General features: G+C 45.2%; 1 protein-coding gene and 1 non-coding gene across 13 annotated transcripts in view; one reads left to right on the top strand and one right to left on the bottom strand.

Moving 5' to 3' along the window:
* Positions 1–13,319, top strand: part of Odf2 (outer dense fiber of sperm tails 2) — a 43,742-nt gene extending 30,423 nt beyond the window's left edge. For 10 of the 12 annotated variants that reach the window (XM_055600085.1, XM_055600088.1, XM_055600087.1 and 7 more), the window contains 6 exons: positions 96–200; positions 1,216–1,374; positions 3,007–3,107; positions 5,154–5,316; positions 6,177–6,302; positions 11,808–13,319. In XM_055600085.1, coding sequence (XP_055456060.1) covers positions 96–200; positions 1,216–1,374; positions 3,007–3,107; positions 5,154–5,316; positions 6,177–6,302; positions 11,808–11,999 — 846 coding nt within the window. In that variant the 3' untranslated portion in view covers positions 12,000–13,319. The other 2 variants (XM_055600091.1, XM_055600092.1) reach the window with 2 other exon arrangements.
* On the bottom strand, positions 12,791–12,897 carry LOC129671805 (U6 spliceosomal RNA). The gene has a single exon (XR_008719396.1). It is a non-coding gene; the product is annotated as a U6 spliceosomal RNA (small nuclear RNA).
* Positions 13,320–13,981: the final 662 nt, after the last annotated feature.

Raw genomic sequence — 13,981 nt, 5'->3', positions numbered from 1 at the left:
TGGCCTGGTCCCCTGTTTGGCAGCTCACTGCTAGGCCTTTCAGATGGGAGAGGAGGGTTCTGCCCAAGAGCCCCCATTGTGGTTTTTTTCCTTAGGTGATGAAAACAAGATTGGAGGCTGATGAAGTGGCCGCCCAGCTAGAGCGCTGCGACAAAGAGAACAAGATCCTTAAAGATGAGATGAACAAAGAGATCGAGGCGGTACTGTCCCCCTTTCTTGCTCTCTCACTGCCCTGTGCCCTTGACCCTGCTTGATTTGGCCCACAAGAGTACCTGATTTTCTGTCTGGTTCCCAACCCACCCTGTCTGTTCTCTTTGTTGTCCTCTCTGTCTTTTCTCTATGCTATGCTTTCTAGTTCCATTTTTTTCCCTTGTGAGTTTTCTTTTCTTTTTTCTTTTTCTTTTCTTTCCTTTCCTTTCCTTTTCTTTCTTTCTTCTTTTCTTTCCTTTCCTTTTCCTTTTCTTTTCTTTTCCTTTCCTTTCCTTTCCTCTTCTTTTCTGCCCCTTTTGGTTAAGTGGACTCTGATCCACCCTGTGGCCAGGTATTTGAATGCCTATTTTATCCTGCCCAGAATCGTTGTGTAGCATCCATGAGTGTGTCTTCCATCTCTTCTGGAGGGTGTCTGAATGGTGTGTAGTGATTGCCAAATGATAACTTCCTAGACGGTCTGAGTCGGGCTTAGCCACTAGTCTCTAGAGCAGCTCACTGCCTGTCTCCTCTCAGGTCTTTAGTCTTACTAAAGCTCAAGCATGGAGCAGAGCCAGCTATTTCTAATATCCCCTGATTTTTGTATCATCATGGCTGCCTTCCTAGGGGCTTTGGAGTTAGACCAGCCTGTAATCCTGGCTTTTCCAGGTTTTAGCTAAGTTTGATCTAAGTTTGATCCCTGTACCCTTAGTGTTTTTTTGTGGCTACAACTGTGCCTTCTTTATTATTGTTCAAATAAAGTGACTGCAGAGCCCTCAGGATGGTGCTGAATCCTGGTGTTGCCACTGATATTGCTGACTTAAATGAATGGCCACCACAAGTGGCAAGGCAGGCTCAAGTGTGCCCTGCAAAGATCAGCCTGTGTGGCCTGTGGGAGAGCAGGCCAGCTGCTCCCTGTGGGTTTTGCAAGGTCTTTGGTACTGGAGTAGCCCTGCTGTACAGGATGGGAAGGCCCATCCTATTCTCAGTCAGGATCTTGCCAACGGTGGGCTTTTCTTTCTGCTTCAGGCCCGCCGGCAGTTCCAGTCACAGCTGGCTGACCTGCAACAGCTGCCTGACATTCTCAAGATCACGGAGGCCAAGCTGGCTGAGTGCCAAGACCAGCTGCAGGGCTACGAGAGGAAGAACATCGACCTCACAGCCATCATTTCAGACCTGCGCAGCCGGGTAAGGGACTGGCAGAAGGGATCCCACGAACTGGCCCGAGCGGGGTCCCGCTTACCGAGATGAGCTGCACACCCCCCAAGGGAGGACCACTTCCTTTTTCTTGGCTGCCGATTTCTGAAAGGAGTGAGCTATCATCAGTGCTGTGAAATAAAAGTCTGGTGTGCCAAATGTTTCGTGTTGCACAAAATGATTGTAGCTATAGGACTCGCCACTCTGGGAGCCTTTGGGCCCTCCTGCTATGGCCATCCATGCTCTGCCTACTTCTGCCCTGCATATCCCGCCGCTATCCTTCGACCCTCAGCCACAGAAAGGAGACCCAGGAGACACCTGGCCATTGTTTGTTCTTTGTTCCATCTTTCTCAAGCTTTAACTGCCTCTCCTTGTTTTCCACAGATCTACTACCTGGGATTCTGTTATGAGAGACAGAAGCAAGCAGCCCCATTATCCAGAAGCAAAATCTATCTCTCAGTTACTGGCATATGACTCCTGCCTGCATTGTCCAGACATCATACACCACTCATTTTTTTTTTTTTTATCTCATTGGGCCAGGTCTCTCACACTTTTTAAAATCTTATCTTTTTTTCTTCTTTCTTTTAGGTTTTTTTTTTTTTTGTTTGTTTGTTTTGTTTTGTTTTTGAGACAGGCTTTCTCTGTGTAACAAGTCCTGGCTGTCCTGGACTTAATTTGTAGACCAGGCTGGCCTCGAACTCACAGAGATCTGCCTCCCTCTGCTTCCAGAGTGCTGGGATTAAAGGTGTGTGCCACTATGCCTGGCCTTTTTTATTTATTTTTTATTTTGTTGAGAACAGGGTAGCCCAGGCTGCTTTGAACTTACTGTGTAGCCAAAGATGACCGTAACCTCCTAACCCTGCCTCTACCTCCAGAACACTGTGATTGCAGTCATGTTCCACTGTGCCCCATGCCTCTCCTGATTGTTTCCTTGGGCAGCCATAAAGGGAAGCTTCTGCTCTGAGCACCCGCCTGGCTCCTGCACGTTGTCATTTCATGCCCCAGGAACCTGATGCAGTGTGTGGGTTATTTCTCCAATAATAGCCTGGGACCTAGAGGGGACCAGTGAGTCCCTATGTCACAGAGATGCTCAGTATTCACAGGAATTTGAACCCACTGCTTCCTGACTTGAACGTCCTCAGAGGGTATCTTGAGCTCTTACACCTGAGAGTCTCACATAAAGCAACACTCAGGATAACTTCTCAGACTTGCTGGCCCAGATGAGTCAAAGTGGTTCTATTGCCTTGCTGCCTTGCCCTGTTAAGGGAGATGAAATCAACAACATAATTGGGAAAGCTCAGTGGGTCCTTGTACAATGAGCTACTGTTTGTGTGTACTACCTACCATCTCAGCTGGGCCGCTGGGGGCCTCTCCTAATCAGGAAGGAATCAAAGTTGTGGCTCTCCAGCATTTAACCTGTGTTCTCCTGTGTGGGAGGTGTGTCTGCCCTGCCCCTGCTCTCTTCTTTTCTTCCAGGTTGTTCGTTGAATATGGGACACTGCTGAGGGCAACGTGCCTCTTTCCAGGGTGTGGATGACATCACAGGGAGAAGGGAGAATTCCTACATTACTTGCCTTTATGGGAAATTCCCTCGTAAACAAACCTGCGTTCCTGTCATTTTAGATTGAACATCAGGGGGACAAGCTGGAGATGGCGAGAGAGAAACATCAGGCTTCCCAGAAGGAAAATAAACAACTGAGTCTGAAGGTGGATGAACTGGAGAGGTTAGAGGCACTTGGTCCCATGTCTGTCCTCCTCCTAGGACTTGAGACTTTCTGCCGCTTAGCTGCTTTATGCTTAGTGTGCCGAAGTATTTGAGGGACTCAAGGCCCTGGAAGGTGCTAGGCAGAACTCAAAGGAAGAGCTGCTTGCATTTCAGTGGTAAGCGTTGTGGGCAAGAGGAAGTGGGTGTCAGCCTGGAGGGATGCTGTGTGACCGTATGATCGAGGATAGTATGCTGGTAGGCACCATTATCTCAGAGGCGTGCTCAGGCCAAGCAGACCAACAGGGCCTGTCTTGAATGAAGCAGCCAGAATGCCCATGTGCTGCCAACCAGCATTCCTGCAACCTCCCTGATCTGACTCTTTTTACTTTCAGGCTGTCGTAGCAGTTACAGGTGAGGTTTACAGCACTGGGCTTCAGATTGGCTTTGCGTCCAGTTCAGACACTTACCTTCTTCTGACCTTGGGTAGATTTTTAAAAATTCTTCCAAGCCTTCTTCCTTGTCTGAGGAAGGATCAGTATAGACGTAATATGCCAGTTGATGAGTCACAGCAGTCCTCAGGAAGGGGGTCCTCCTAAAGGGGTCTAGCTCTAGCATCTCCCTTGCAAGATAAGCTAGTTGTATATGTTTGTCAGCTGGTACTGTTAACTAGTGACTTAATTTTTTTGAAGATTTGCTTTATTTTTAATTATATGTATTTGTGAACATGTGGGAGTGTGTGCATGTGAGCACAGGTACCCACAGAGGCCAGAGGCGCAGATCCCCTCCAGCTGGAGTTAGAAGCAGTTGTGAGCTGCCTGATGTAGGTGCTGGGAACTGAGCCTGGGATCTTTGCAAGAGCAGTATGTGCTGTTAACCACCAAGCCATCTCTCTAGCTTCTTTTTTAAGCCTAATTTTACCTATTATTTGTGCCTAGTATTAACAAGTTGCATGGGTGTGGATGTCAGAGGACAACTTGTGAGAATCTGTTTTCTTCCTGGGGATTGAACTCAGGTCATAAGACTTGGAGTAAGCAACTTTACCCACTTGCCTGCCCTGTTTTTTGGCTCTTTGAGACAGTCACTCCTCTTGCCTTTGCCCCCTGAGAACTGGGATCATAGGTGTGAACTACCTAGATGGTATCTATAAGAAAGCCAAGCCAAGAGAAAGATTGTGACTTGCCCAGGTGTGCATAGCTGGTGCCTACGAAAGCTGCTCCTCATTCTGGGAACTCTTCCTCCAGAAGCGTGTTAGCATCTGTAAGCAGAGGACCAGGAGCCAGGTGTGGTGCACATCACTAATCCCAGTACTTGGCAGGCTGAGGCAGGAAGATTGATGCCAGCTGGAGGCCAGCCTGGGCTATGTAATAAAACCCTGTCTCAAGAAATAAAAACTGGAGGGCTAAGAACTAATATCTTGGGGTCTTAATTGCCTCAGAGGCCAGTACAGCCTACAGGGGCGGAACAGGTAGCCTCCTTTGTTCCACCTCTGCTCTGTCACACTGGTCCACAAAATGTAGCTAGGTTCAGTAGGACTTGTGGTGTTCCTCAAAGAGAAAGATGTTCCAGAAGAACAGGGGAGACATTGTGTAAGATAGGGTAGCCATACCTGTCCTGCGTTTTTCAAATAAGGTGCTGTGTGGCTCAGCTGAAGTCTTTGCTGAGCTGGGTTTTAAAGGTAACAGACCTGCCAGCTGTGCTGACCTCAATCCCGTTCATCCTGCTTTCACTGGGCTCAGCTCCCTTATTCCTGGAATGGGTTGATAATGGCAGGCCCTCTGTGAGCTACAGGTTGCTGTTCTCTGTGTGACGGTGTGCAAGGGGTACCTTGTGCACTCAGTTACACTTGTAATCCTCCCACTCCTCACTGTGACCGCCTGTTTCAGTTGCACAGTCCAACAGTGACCTTGCTGATCTGAAATGCTTTCTGTTTCTTCCTGTGGCTCCTTGGAGATTCACGGAGATTCTTCAAGTGACGAGATTCCCAGTTCAGGGGAGGCAGCAGCCCCCTGGCAGTGGATCAAGACATGTAGGTCATTGCAGGGTCTGATGGAGTGCTCTCACCTAGGAAACTGGAGGCCACCAGCGCCCAGAATGTCGAGTTCCTACAGGTGATTGCCAAGAGGGAGGAGGCAATCCACCAGGCTCAGCTTCGGCTGGAGGAGAAAACGAGGGAGTGCGGCTCCTTGGCCAGGCAGTTGGAGAATGCCATTGAAGATGCCAGGCGGCAGGTCAGTCACTGTACTCTTAGTTAGCTCTGTGCCCTAACCATTCTCAGCCTACTCTCCCATCTGAAGGATGGGTACAGTAATATCTTACCCTGAATATGTTGTGAGGATTGGTCAGCCCTTTATAGTAGTGCTCATTTACTTTTTGCTCTCCTGACACTCAGGAAGGCTTTTTCAACATTTTAGGGACGCTGGAAAAGGTCAGGCAAGGTAGTAAGAGCTTTCCTCCAGGCTGGAGAGATGGCTCAGCAGTAAAAGCACTGTCTGCTCTTCCAGAGGACCCAAGTTCAATTTCCAGCCCCCGCATGGCATAGATGTTGGCAAAACATCAATGCACATAAAATTTAAAAAGCAAATAACCCAGTCATGGTGGCACACGCTTTTAATCCCAGCACTTACGGAGGCAGAGGCAACCATATCTCTTGAGTTTGAGGCCAGCCTGGTGTACAAAGTGAGTTCAGAACAAGCCAAAGATACATAGAAAAACCCTCCTAAAGAAATAACTGTTAAAAAATTAATTAATTAAAATTTTTTGTTTTGTTTTGAGACAGGGTTTCTCTGGGTAACAGAGCCCTGGCTGTCCTGGACTCACTTTGTAGACCAGGCTGGCCTCAAACTCACAGCGATCCACCTGCCTCTGCGCTGGGATTAAAGGCATGTACAACCACCCCTGGCTAATAAATTAATTTTTTTTTTTTTTTTTTTTTTTTTTTTAAAGAGAGTGTCCCTCTAGTTAGTTTCTGCTCTGAGGCTCTAAGGAAAGTTTTGCTTACTGATGTGCCAGTGGGCTGTGACTGGTCAGTGAGTATGGGAGCCTTCTCTCTGTCAGGTAAGGTAGCCCTGTCTCTGTACTTTTTGTGCAGGTGGAGCAAACCAAAGAGCAGGCGCTCTCCAAGGAGCGAGTAGCCCAGAGCAAAATCCTGGACCTTGAGACCCAGCTGAGCAGGACCAAGACAGAACTTGGCCAGCTGCGGCGGACTCGTGATGATGTGAGCTGGGCCAGTGGGCAGGGCTTCCTTGGGCTGCAGGCAAAGCTGACTGCTGGTGTTTTCATGAGTCTCACAGAGGTTATTATCTCCAGTCACCTTGCCACCTTTTAAGGATACTCTGGGTAGACCTTTATCCCATTTTTGGTACTAGGTATTGAACACAGGGCCTTGACTGTTAGGCAGGCTGCCACTACTGAGCTATGGCTCCTGTTACATCCCTTCCTAAAATCAGATTGACAAGATGTCCTTTATGCCCATAAAAATTCTTGTACAGCTGAACAGCTTTAGCATATCCATAGACTTGCGATTACCAAATTTCTTTTAGGGTTAAAATGGTGGGCGAGAGAGTCAAAGTAAACAAAAATAACTCTTATTCCAAAGAGAGGAAAAACTTTGAAAATCCATAGAGGAAGCCAAAGCCTGACAAGTGCAGAGGAGAAGAAGGCAACTCTTGAGAAGTAAAAGCAGCACCAGTTCTCTGGTGTTCAGAGAGCAAGCTGAAGCTAGCTCATGTCTGTGTTTCCTCAACTTGTGATGCCGGGACTGAGCCTTCAAGAGTAGACTGATAAACAAGAAGACTCCAAATGGGGCCTGGAGAGCCGGCTCAGTAGTCATGAGCACTATTTGCTCTTGGAGAAGACCTGGGATCAGTTTCCTAGCAACCATGTGGCAGTTTAGTCTGCAATTACAGTTTCAGGGGAGATGATACCCTCATGGGCACACTGGTTAAAAGGCACTGCTCTTGGGTCATGAGGGCTGGAGTTCATATTCCAGCATCCACATAATAAGCCAGGCATTTCACAAACCCTTGTAACTCTTGTTCTGAGGGATCTGGCACCCTCTTTTTGCACTGTGTACCAGTGCAAACATGAAAATGAAGGCAGCATGGTCATCCAAGTTGAGAATATCAACTTCTCAAAAGCAATGAAGTAGATGATATGCCAGATGAACATCTCAGACATTTGGTGGTAAAAATGATAAGTGACCTGAAGGTAGGATACAATCAAGCAGATGGATTTAAGTCTAGAATCAGGGAAATGTGGATGAGAAAGCAACAAAGATAAAAAATTAAAAAAGAAGTTACAATTATGGGGAAAAAAAATTGGAAGTGACAAGATGAATTGGAAACAGGAGAAAGCATCAATCAACAGACTAAACCAAGCAGAAGAAAGAGGATCTGGAATGGAGGACACCATGGGCCCCAAAAGATTACATTCAGATATCAGCAAGAAAATGCAGACAGCCAGGCATGGTGGCTGTACACCTTCAATCCCCCACATCAGAGGCAGTGGCAGGGGGTTCTCTAAATTTGATGCCAGCTTATTCTAGGACAGCCAGAACTAAATAATAGGGAGACCCTGTCTCAATAAAACAAAAACAGAAAAATAAACAAAAACCCCAAACATGACCACAGAGAATTCTCAGATACCATCAAGAGCCCAAACCTAAAATCTATCAGGACAGAAGGAGCCAAGAAGACATAGAGAATCCATGATCAATGAGCATTATTCACACATATTAAAACAAAGAGATCAACACTCAAACATGAGGTATTTACAGCCACAAATGCGTAGGACCCAGAAAAACCTCTAAAGAAATGTTAAAGTCAGTATGTCAAAGCAAAAGATGAAAGATTGACAGCTAATGAGTGGGGCTGGAGAGATGCTCCAAGGTTAGGATTATAGAGGACCTGAGTCTGCTGTGGAGCCCCCATATCTGGTGGCTTAAATTGACTCCAACTCCAGGGGATGCAACACTTCTGGCCACTCAAACACTGCATTTATCTGTATATGCCACCCTAAGGGAAAAAGCACTATCTCACAAAGGCAAATGCTGTAAAACTAACACCAGATCTCTCAGCTACCCAAAAGCCAGGTTAGTATGGAATATAATGCATTTCAAACCTTCAAAGTAAATAATTGCCAATCAAGTAAATAATTGTGGTCATCAAAGCTATCTCTTAAAATGGTCTGAAGTACAAGGAAACCTCAAGATAAATATATATTAAGAGAGTTCATAATTTCCATTTACTGCAGAAGATAATTAAAGACTATACATAGGGAAGAAAGTCTCAATCAGAAGAGCACAGGGTGGGAATAAATTTCACAAGAGGATTAGGAAGGAATGTGGCATCTTCCCTGACACAGTAAGCAAACCTTTATTACTGATAGAGAAAACTGCAAAAAACAGAAGATAAGTAAAACAACTAACAAAACTACAGGACTTAGTAAATAATAGCCTTAAATATAGCTAGCCTCAGCTGACCCATGAGACAAGACTGACTTGGGTAAAAAGCTAAGACCTAACAATATATGTCCAAGAAACAGACCTCACTGGTAGACTCAGACAGATGTAAAAAGGATGGTAACTTATCTGCTATGCCATTGGGAGCCCAAAACAAGCTGGTGTAGGTATTGTGATGTCTTGAGAAGTAAACTTCAAAATTAGAGGAGATTCAAAGTCACTGTAGATTAATAATGAGAATAATTAAGCAAGAAGATATAACAAACAGTTTGGTGGTGCCTGCTTTTAATCCAACAGTACTCTTGGGAAGCAGAGGCAGAGCCAGATCTGTGAATTTGAGGCCAACCTCTTCTACAGGGTGAATTCCAGGACAGCCGTGGCTACACAGAAAAACCCTGTCTCGAAAAACAAAACAAAAAATGTAAAAGTGATATATGTGCCTAATGTTGGGGTTCCTGATTTCATAAGACCAGATAGCACAGTTCAGATGGGTCCTGATGGGATAACAGGGTGATTTTAACATCCAACTCTGAGTCTGGGGGTCATAGCTCAGTTGGTAGGTTGCTTGCCTACAATGACAAAGTTTCAAGTCCCACTGCATATACTGGGCCCGGTGGTACACACCTGTAATTTCTAGCATTTGAGAGCTGGATAATATCCTACTTGGAAACAGTGGAATCAGGGCCCAGAGAAGATGGCTCAGCTGTAAGAGTGCTGTCTGCTCTTGCAGTTCCATTTCCAGTGTCCATATGGTAGCTCATAACTGTCCGTCTAGTTCCAGGATATTTGATGCCTTCTTGTGAATCCCAGGGCACCAGGCACACACGTGGGAAACACTGAAACACATGCAGACAAAACATACACATTAAAATGAAAATAAATAACAAACAGAAAAGAAGAGGTAGAATCAGAAGTTCTACTTTACCCTTGGCTAGCCTGTGGCCTCTGCTATTGAAGACCTCTGCCAAGAAGTCTGGTGTCATACGCCTTCAATCCAGTACCTGGATTGAGGAGGGAGGCAGAGGCAGACAAATCTTTGAATCCAAGGCCGCCCAGGTCAACATCGTGAGTTTGGGGGCAGCCAGGGCTACATAGTAAGACCTATCTCAAAATTGGCAGTCAAGTCTCCCAACAAAGAAAAGGTCAGATAGATTCATTCTACCAAAGTTGTTTGTTTTTGTTTATTTACGAGACAGAATCCCTGTATGTTACCGTACATGTGCTGGAACTCTGTGTTTAAACCAGGCTGGCCTGAACTCACAGAGATAGACCTGCCTTTTTCTCCCTGGTGCTATTATTAAAGGTGTGCACCAAACAAACAAGAGCTAATATCTTTTCTCAACCTGTTTATAAAGTAGATTACAAGAAAATCCTTTGAATTGGAAGGCACTTACAGCAAAGTAACAGGATATAAAATCAAAATATACTACGAAGCCATCATTATCTTGATACAAGAAGTAAGGACACAATGAAAAAAGACAACTATAAACCAGTTTCGTTGATGCACATCGATGCAGAAGGCCCCAAATTCTTAGAAGTAGAGGTTTAGAACACAGTTGATCATAGCCTATGGCCAAGTTAGTGTGATTGCAGGCGTGTGGTTAGTTCAGCACATGCAGATCAGTGGCTGTAACAGCACACAGATAACCATAAAGATGAGTCACATGAACCTGTTAATTCAGAGAAGATCTTCAGCATCCCTTCATGGTAAAGGTCCCATGGAAACTTGTAACAGAAGGAACTACCTCAATATAATAATAATAAAGCTGTTTTGTTTTGTGTTCGAGACAGTTTCTCTGTATAAGCCCTGGCCATCTTGGGACTCACTTTGTAGACCAGGCTAGCCTTGAACTCACAGAGATCCACCTGCCTCTGTCTCCCAAGCAGTGGGATTAAAGGCGTGCACCATCACTGCCCAGCTATAAAAGTTTTTTAAAAAATAAAAAAAAAAATAGGGTCTCACTATGTAGCCTTGTCTTATCTTGTCTGTAGACCAGGATGGCCTCAAACTCACAGAGATCTGCCTTGGTCTGCCTCTTGTGTTACCAGGATTAATGGTGTGTGCTTCCACGCCCAGCTTAATAGTTTTTATGTTGAAGTGAAGTGAGGTAAAGCACTCGTCACCAAGCCTGACACGCTGAGTTTGATCCTCAGAACCCATATGGTGAAATGTTTAAGGGAAAGTAGCTGAGGATAAACCTCAGTTGAACAGAGTACTTGCTTTGCATGTTTGAAGCCCTGGGTTCAATCCATTTGCAGTTATTAAAACAAAACAGGCAGGATGGTGCATGCTTGTGACCTCACAGGGACCATAAATTCAACATCATGCTCAGCTACAGAGCAAATTTGAGGCCAGCCTTGGCTACATCAGTCCTTACAGGTGCTTACATGGCTCTGAGGATGTGTGAGGAGAGCAGCCCTTTAGCCCTTATAAATCGATGATAGGAGTGTAAACCTATAAACTGGAATCAGGGTGGAGGTTTTGGGGATAAAAGTATAACCCAGCAATACCTTGCTTAATTCCCAAATAACTTTGTTTTTGGAGACAGGGTTTCTCTGTGGAGCCCTGGCTGTCCTGCAACTCACTCTGTAGACCAACCTGGCCTTGAACTCACAGAGATCAAATAACTTTCTGAAAGGCTGTGTGTGTGTGTGTTTCTCTGTGGAGGCTAAAAGCAAGCACCAGGTTCCTTGAAGCTCCATGGATATGCAGTGAGACTCTTTGTCAAATAATAAAATGAAAACAAACACAGCCCAGTCTGTTGACTCAGTGCATGTTGCTGTCATTCCTGCCCCCAGGAGGCTAAGTGAGGGAAACTGCAGCTAATTCAAGGCCACCTACCGAGTTGTCTGGGCAGCTTGGTGAGGCCGAGGCTCACAACAGTAAAGGTGATGGAGCATGCCTTTCATCTCAGCACTCAGAGGCAGGGCCAGTCAGATCTGAGTTCAAGGCCAGCCTGTAGTCTACAGAGCAAGTTTTGGGACAGCCAGGGTTGCACAGAGAAAACACAAACAAAAAACCCTAAAACAAAACAAAACTAACAAATAGAAAACCCAAATCAAGCAAACAAGCCCAGCAAAAAAGTAAAATAAAACAACACAAAAAAGCCCAGTTAACTTTCCTGACAAGCCCAAGGGGGATAAAACCATTTCAATCACAGGCCCTCTGTGCCTCTGCCAGTGCTGGCGCCTAAATGAATGCCTGTGTTTCGGGTTGCCCATTGTCACCTTCTTATTCTTGGTCTCTGTTTGTACTATCAGGCGGATCGTAGATACCAGACCCGGCTACAGGATTTGAAGGACCGCCTGGAGCAGTCTGAGAGCACTAATCGCAGCATGCAGAATTATGTCCAGTTCCTCAAGTCCTCCTATGCCAACGTGTTTGGGGATGGCACCTATACATCCTCCTACCTGACGAGCTCACCCATCCGCTCCCGGTCTCCTCCTGCTTGAGGCCACCTGTCCAGGGTATGAAGCCCTTGCCTGATGCCAGGGAACTGAGGAGTTGCCAACCCATAGCTGGCAAGCCCACTGGCTTTTTCTTCCAGTGATCAAATGTGCTCAGGGTCTATTCCTCAATTTATGCCAGGAAAGTCCCTAGAGCTGCCAGGGGTGAACTAGGAAGAACCTAGTTCTTATTCCTCATCTGTGAACCTGATGTAATTTTTTAATGATCTTCACAGCCTTATATTTGTTACATTAGGTACCAGATTTTTAAATCCCTGTCACTTTGCAGAGTCTGCTTCCTTTCCTCAGGGGATGTTTGGACAGACTTTCCCTGGCAGGCTCCTTTCAGCATTTCTCTTTTGGCTTTCTCTAAGCTGGAAGCAGCAGGAGTCCTCCTTGGACTGTGAATGCCTAACATTGCTCTTTCCTTTTTTTTTTAAGTTTATTTTTTTATTTTTATTTTTAATAAATATAAAACTATTCTTATCAAGAAATAGTGAAATCAGGTAAATTGCTAACTGAGTGAATCTGCTTTTATCAGCATAAAAAGACTATGGAGGCAGAAAGATGTAACATTTAGTCAGGGCTCATGGAGTCATGCTCCCTTGGAGTCTGTAGTTACAAATGAGCAGCTTGTTTGCATTCCTTAGTACATGGCAACTGGCATAGTCACAGCTACAGCAGGTGTATTCACTGAATTGTTTCAACACAAACCTAAAAGTTGCAAGTGTGCTTTTAACAGTGTATCCTGTTCACGGTGCTGTTGCCACTTTAACTCACCACCTTTTAATGGCAAGAAAAATACGGAACCCTTCAGGAACTTGGGTGTCATCCTTGCACAGGGACCATGCTAATCTTCTCTGTATCGTTCCAATTTTAGTAGATGTGCGGCCAATTCGAGCACTGCTTTTCTTTCCTTCTTGATGAGCGGGGCAGGAAGCAGTGTTTTCTGTAGTGCCAGTGGGGACCTCCTGTGCCTGTGTTTCTAGAGGCTGCTTGTTCCCAGGTACTTGACAGAAGTTCACGTTCATCTGGCCTTACAGTCGTAGTTCCTATCTCACTGCTTTACATTTCTGTTTGTATCTTTGGAATTCTTTTTTTTTTTTTTTTGAAATTTTTGTGTGAGTTTACAGGAAATAAAGTTTGTATGATTGATTATTTAAAACGTCTTTGATCTCCTCCATCCCCTCATTTTAAAAAGGATAAGCAGAGTGTGGTGGCACACACCTGTTGTCCAATCACTTGAAGGAAGCAGGAGGAGCCTTTCAGTGTTATCCACAGCTACATAATTGAGGCCACCCTGGGTTTCATGAGACCATGTCTGAATAAAAACATCTTTTTAATGATAAAATTTGTGTGAATTTGGAGAGTACTTGATGCCTCCGACTTCATCATAAAGCAGATGGGCTGTTGCTCCTTTGGTCATTTCATAAGATAAAGCACCCATGGCAGCACTTTGTCAGGCCTTTACAACTAGCAGCAGGACGTGGGATGTGCCTATAGTTTTATGTTGCTACCTACTTTGTGTGGTAGGATTTGGGGGCCATTTTGTATTTCTCTGTATTTGAAAGATGGAGTGGTGTAGAACGCTTGATTAGTATATACATGTGCAAGCACCTAGGGTTTTGTTTTTCATCGAGTTTTTTAAAATTATTTTTATGTATATTTAGTGTTTGGCCCACATGTATGTCTGTGTGAGGGAGTCAGGTCCTCTGGAACTGGAGTTACAGACAGTTGTGAGCTGCCATGTACGTGCCAGGAATTGAACCCAGGTCCTCTGGAAGAACAGCCAGTGCTGAGCCATCTCTCCAGCCCCGTTTTTCATTAATTTTTAAATTGGATCCATGTATTTTTTGTGTGAGTGGCCTTCAAGTATGTATGTGCTGTGTAACATCTATGTTCCTGGTGCTCTCTTAAGTTAGAAGAGGGCATCAGTCCCTTATACTGGAGGTGTGGATGCTTGAGAACCACCATGAGTGCTGGGAATT

Source organism: Psammomys obesus, unplaced genomic scaffold (assembly GCF_907164565.1).
Source record: "Psammomys obesus unplaced genomic scaffold, mPsaObe1.curated_primary_1811, whole genome shotgun sequence".
NCBI lineage: Eukaryota > Metazoa > Chordata > Mammalia > Rodentia > Muridae > Psammomys > Psammomys obesus.
The sequence above is the reverse complement of the archived record's forward strand: the minus strand, read 5'-3'. Positions and strand labels throughout refer to the sequence as shown.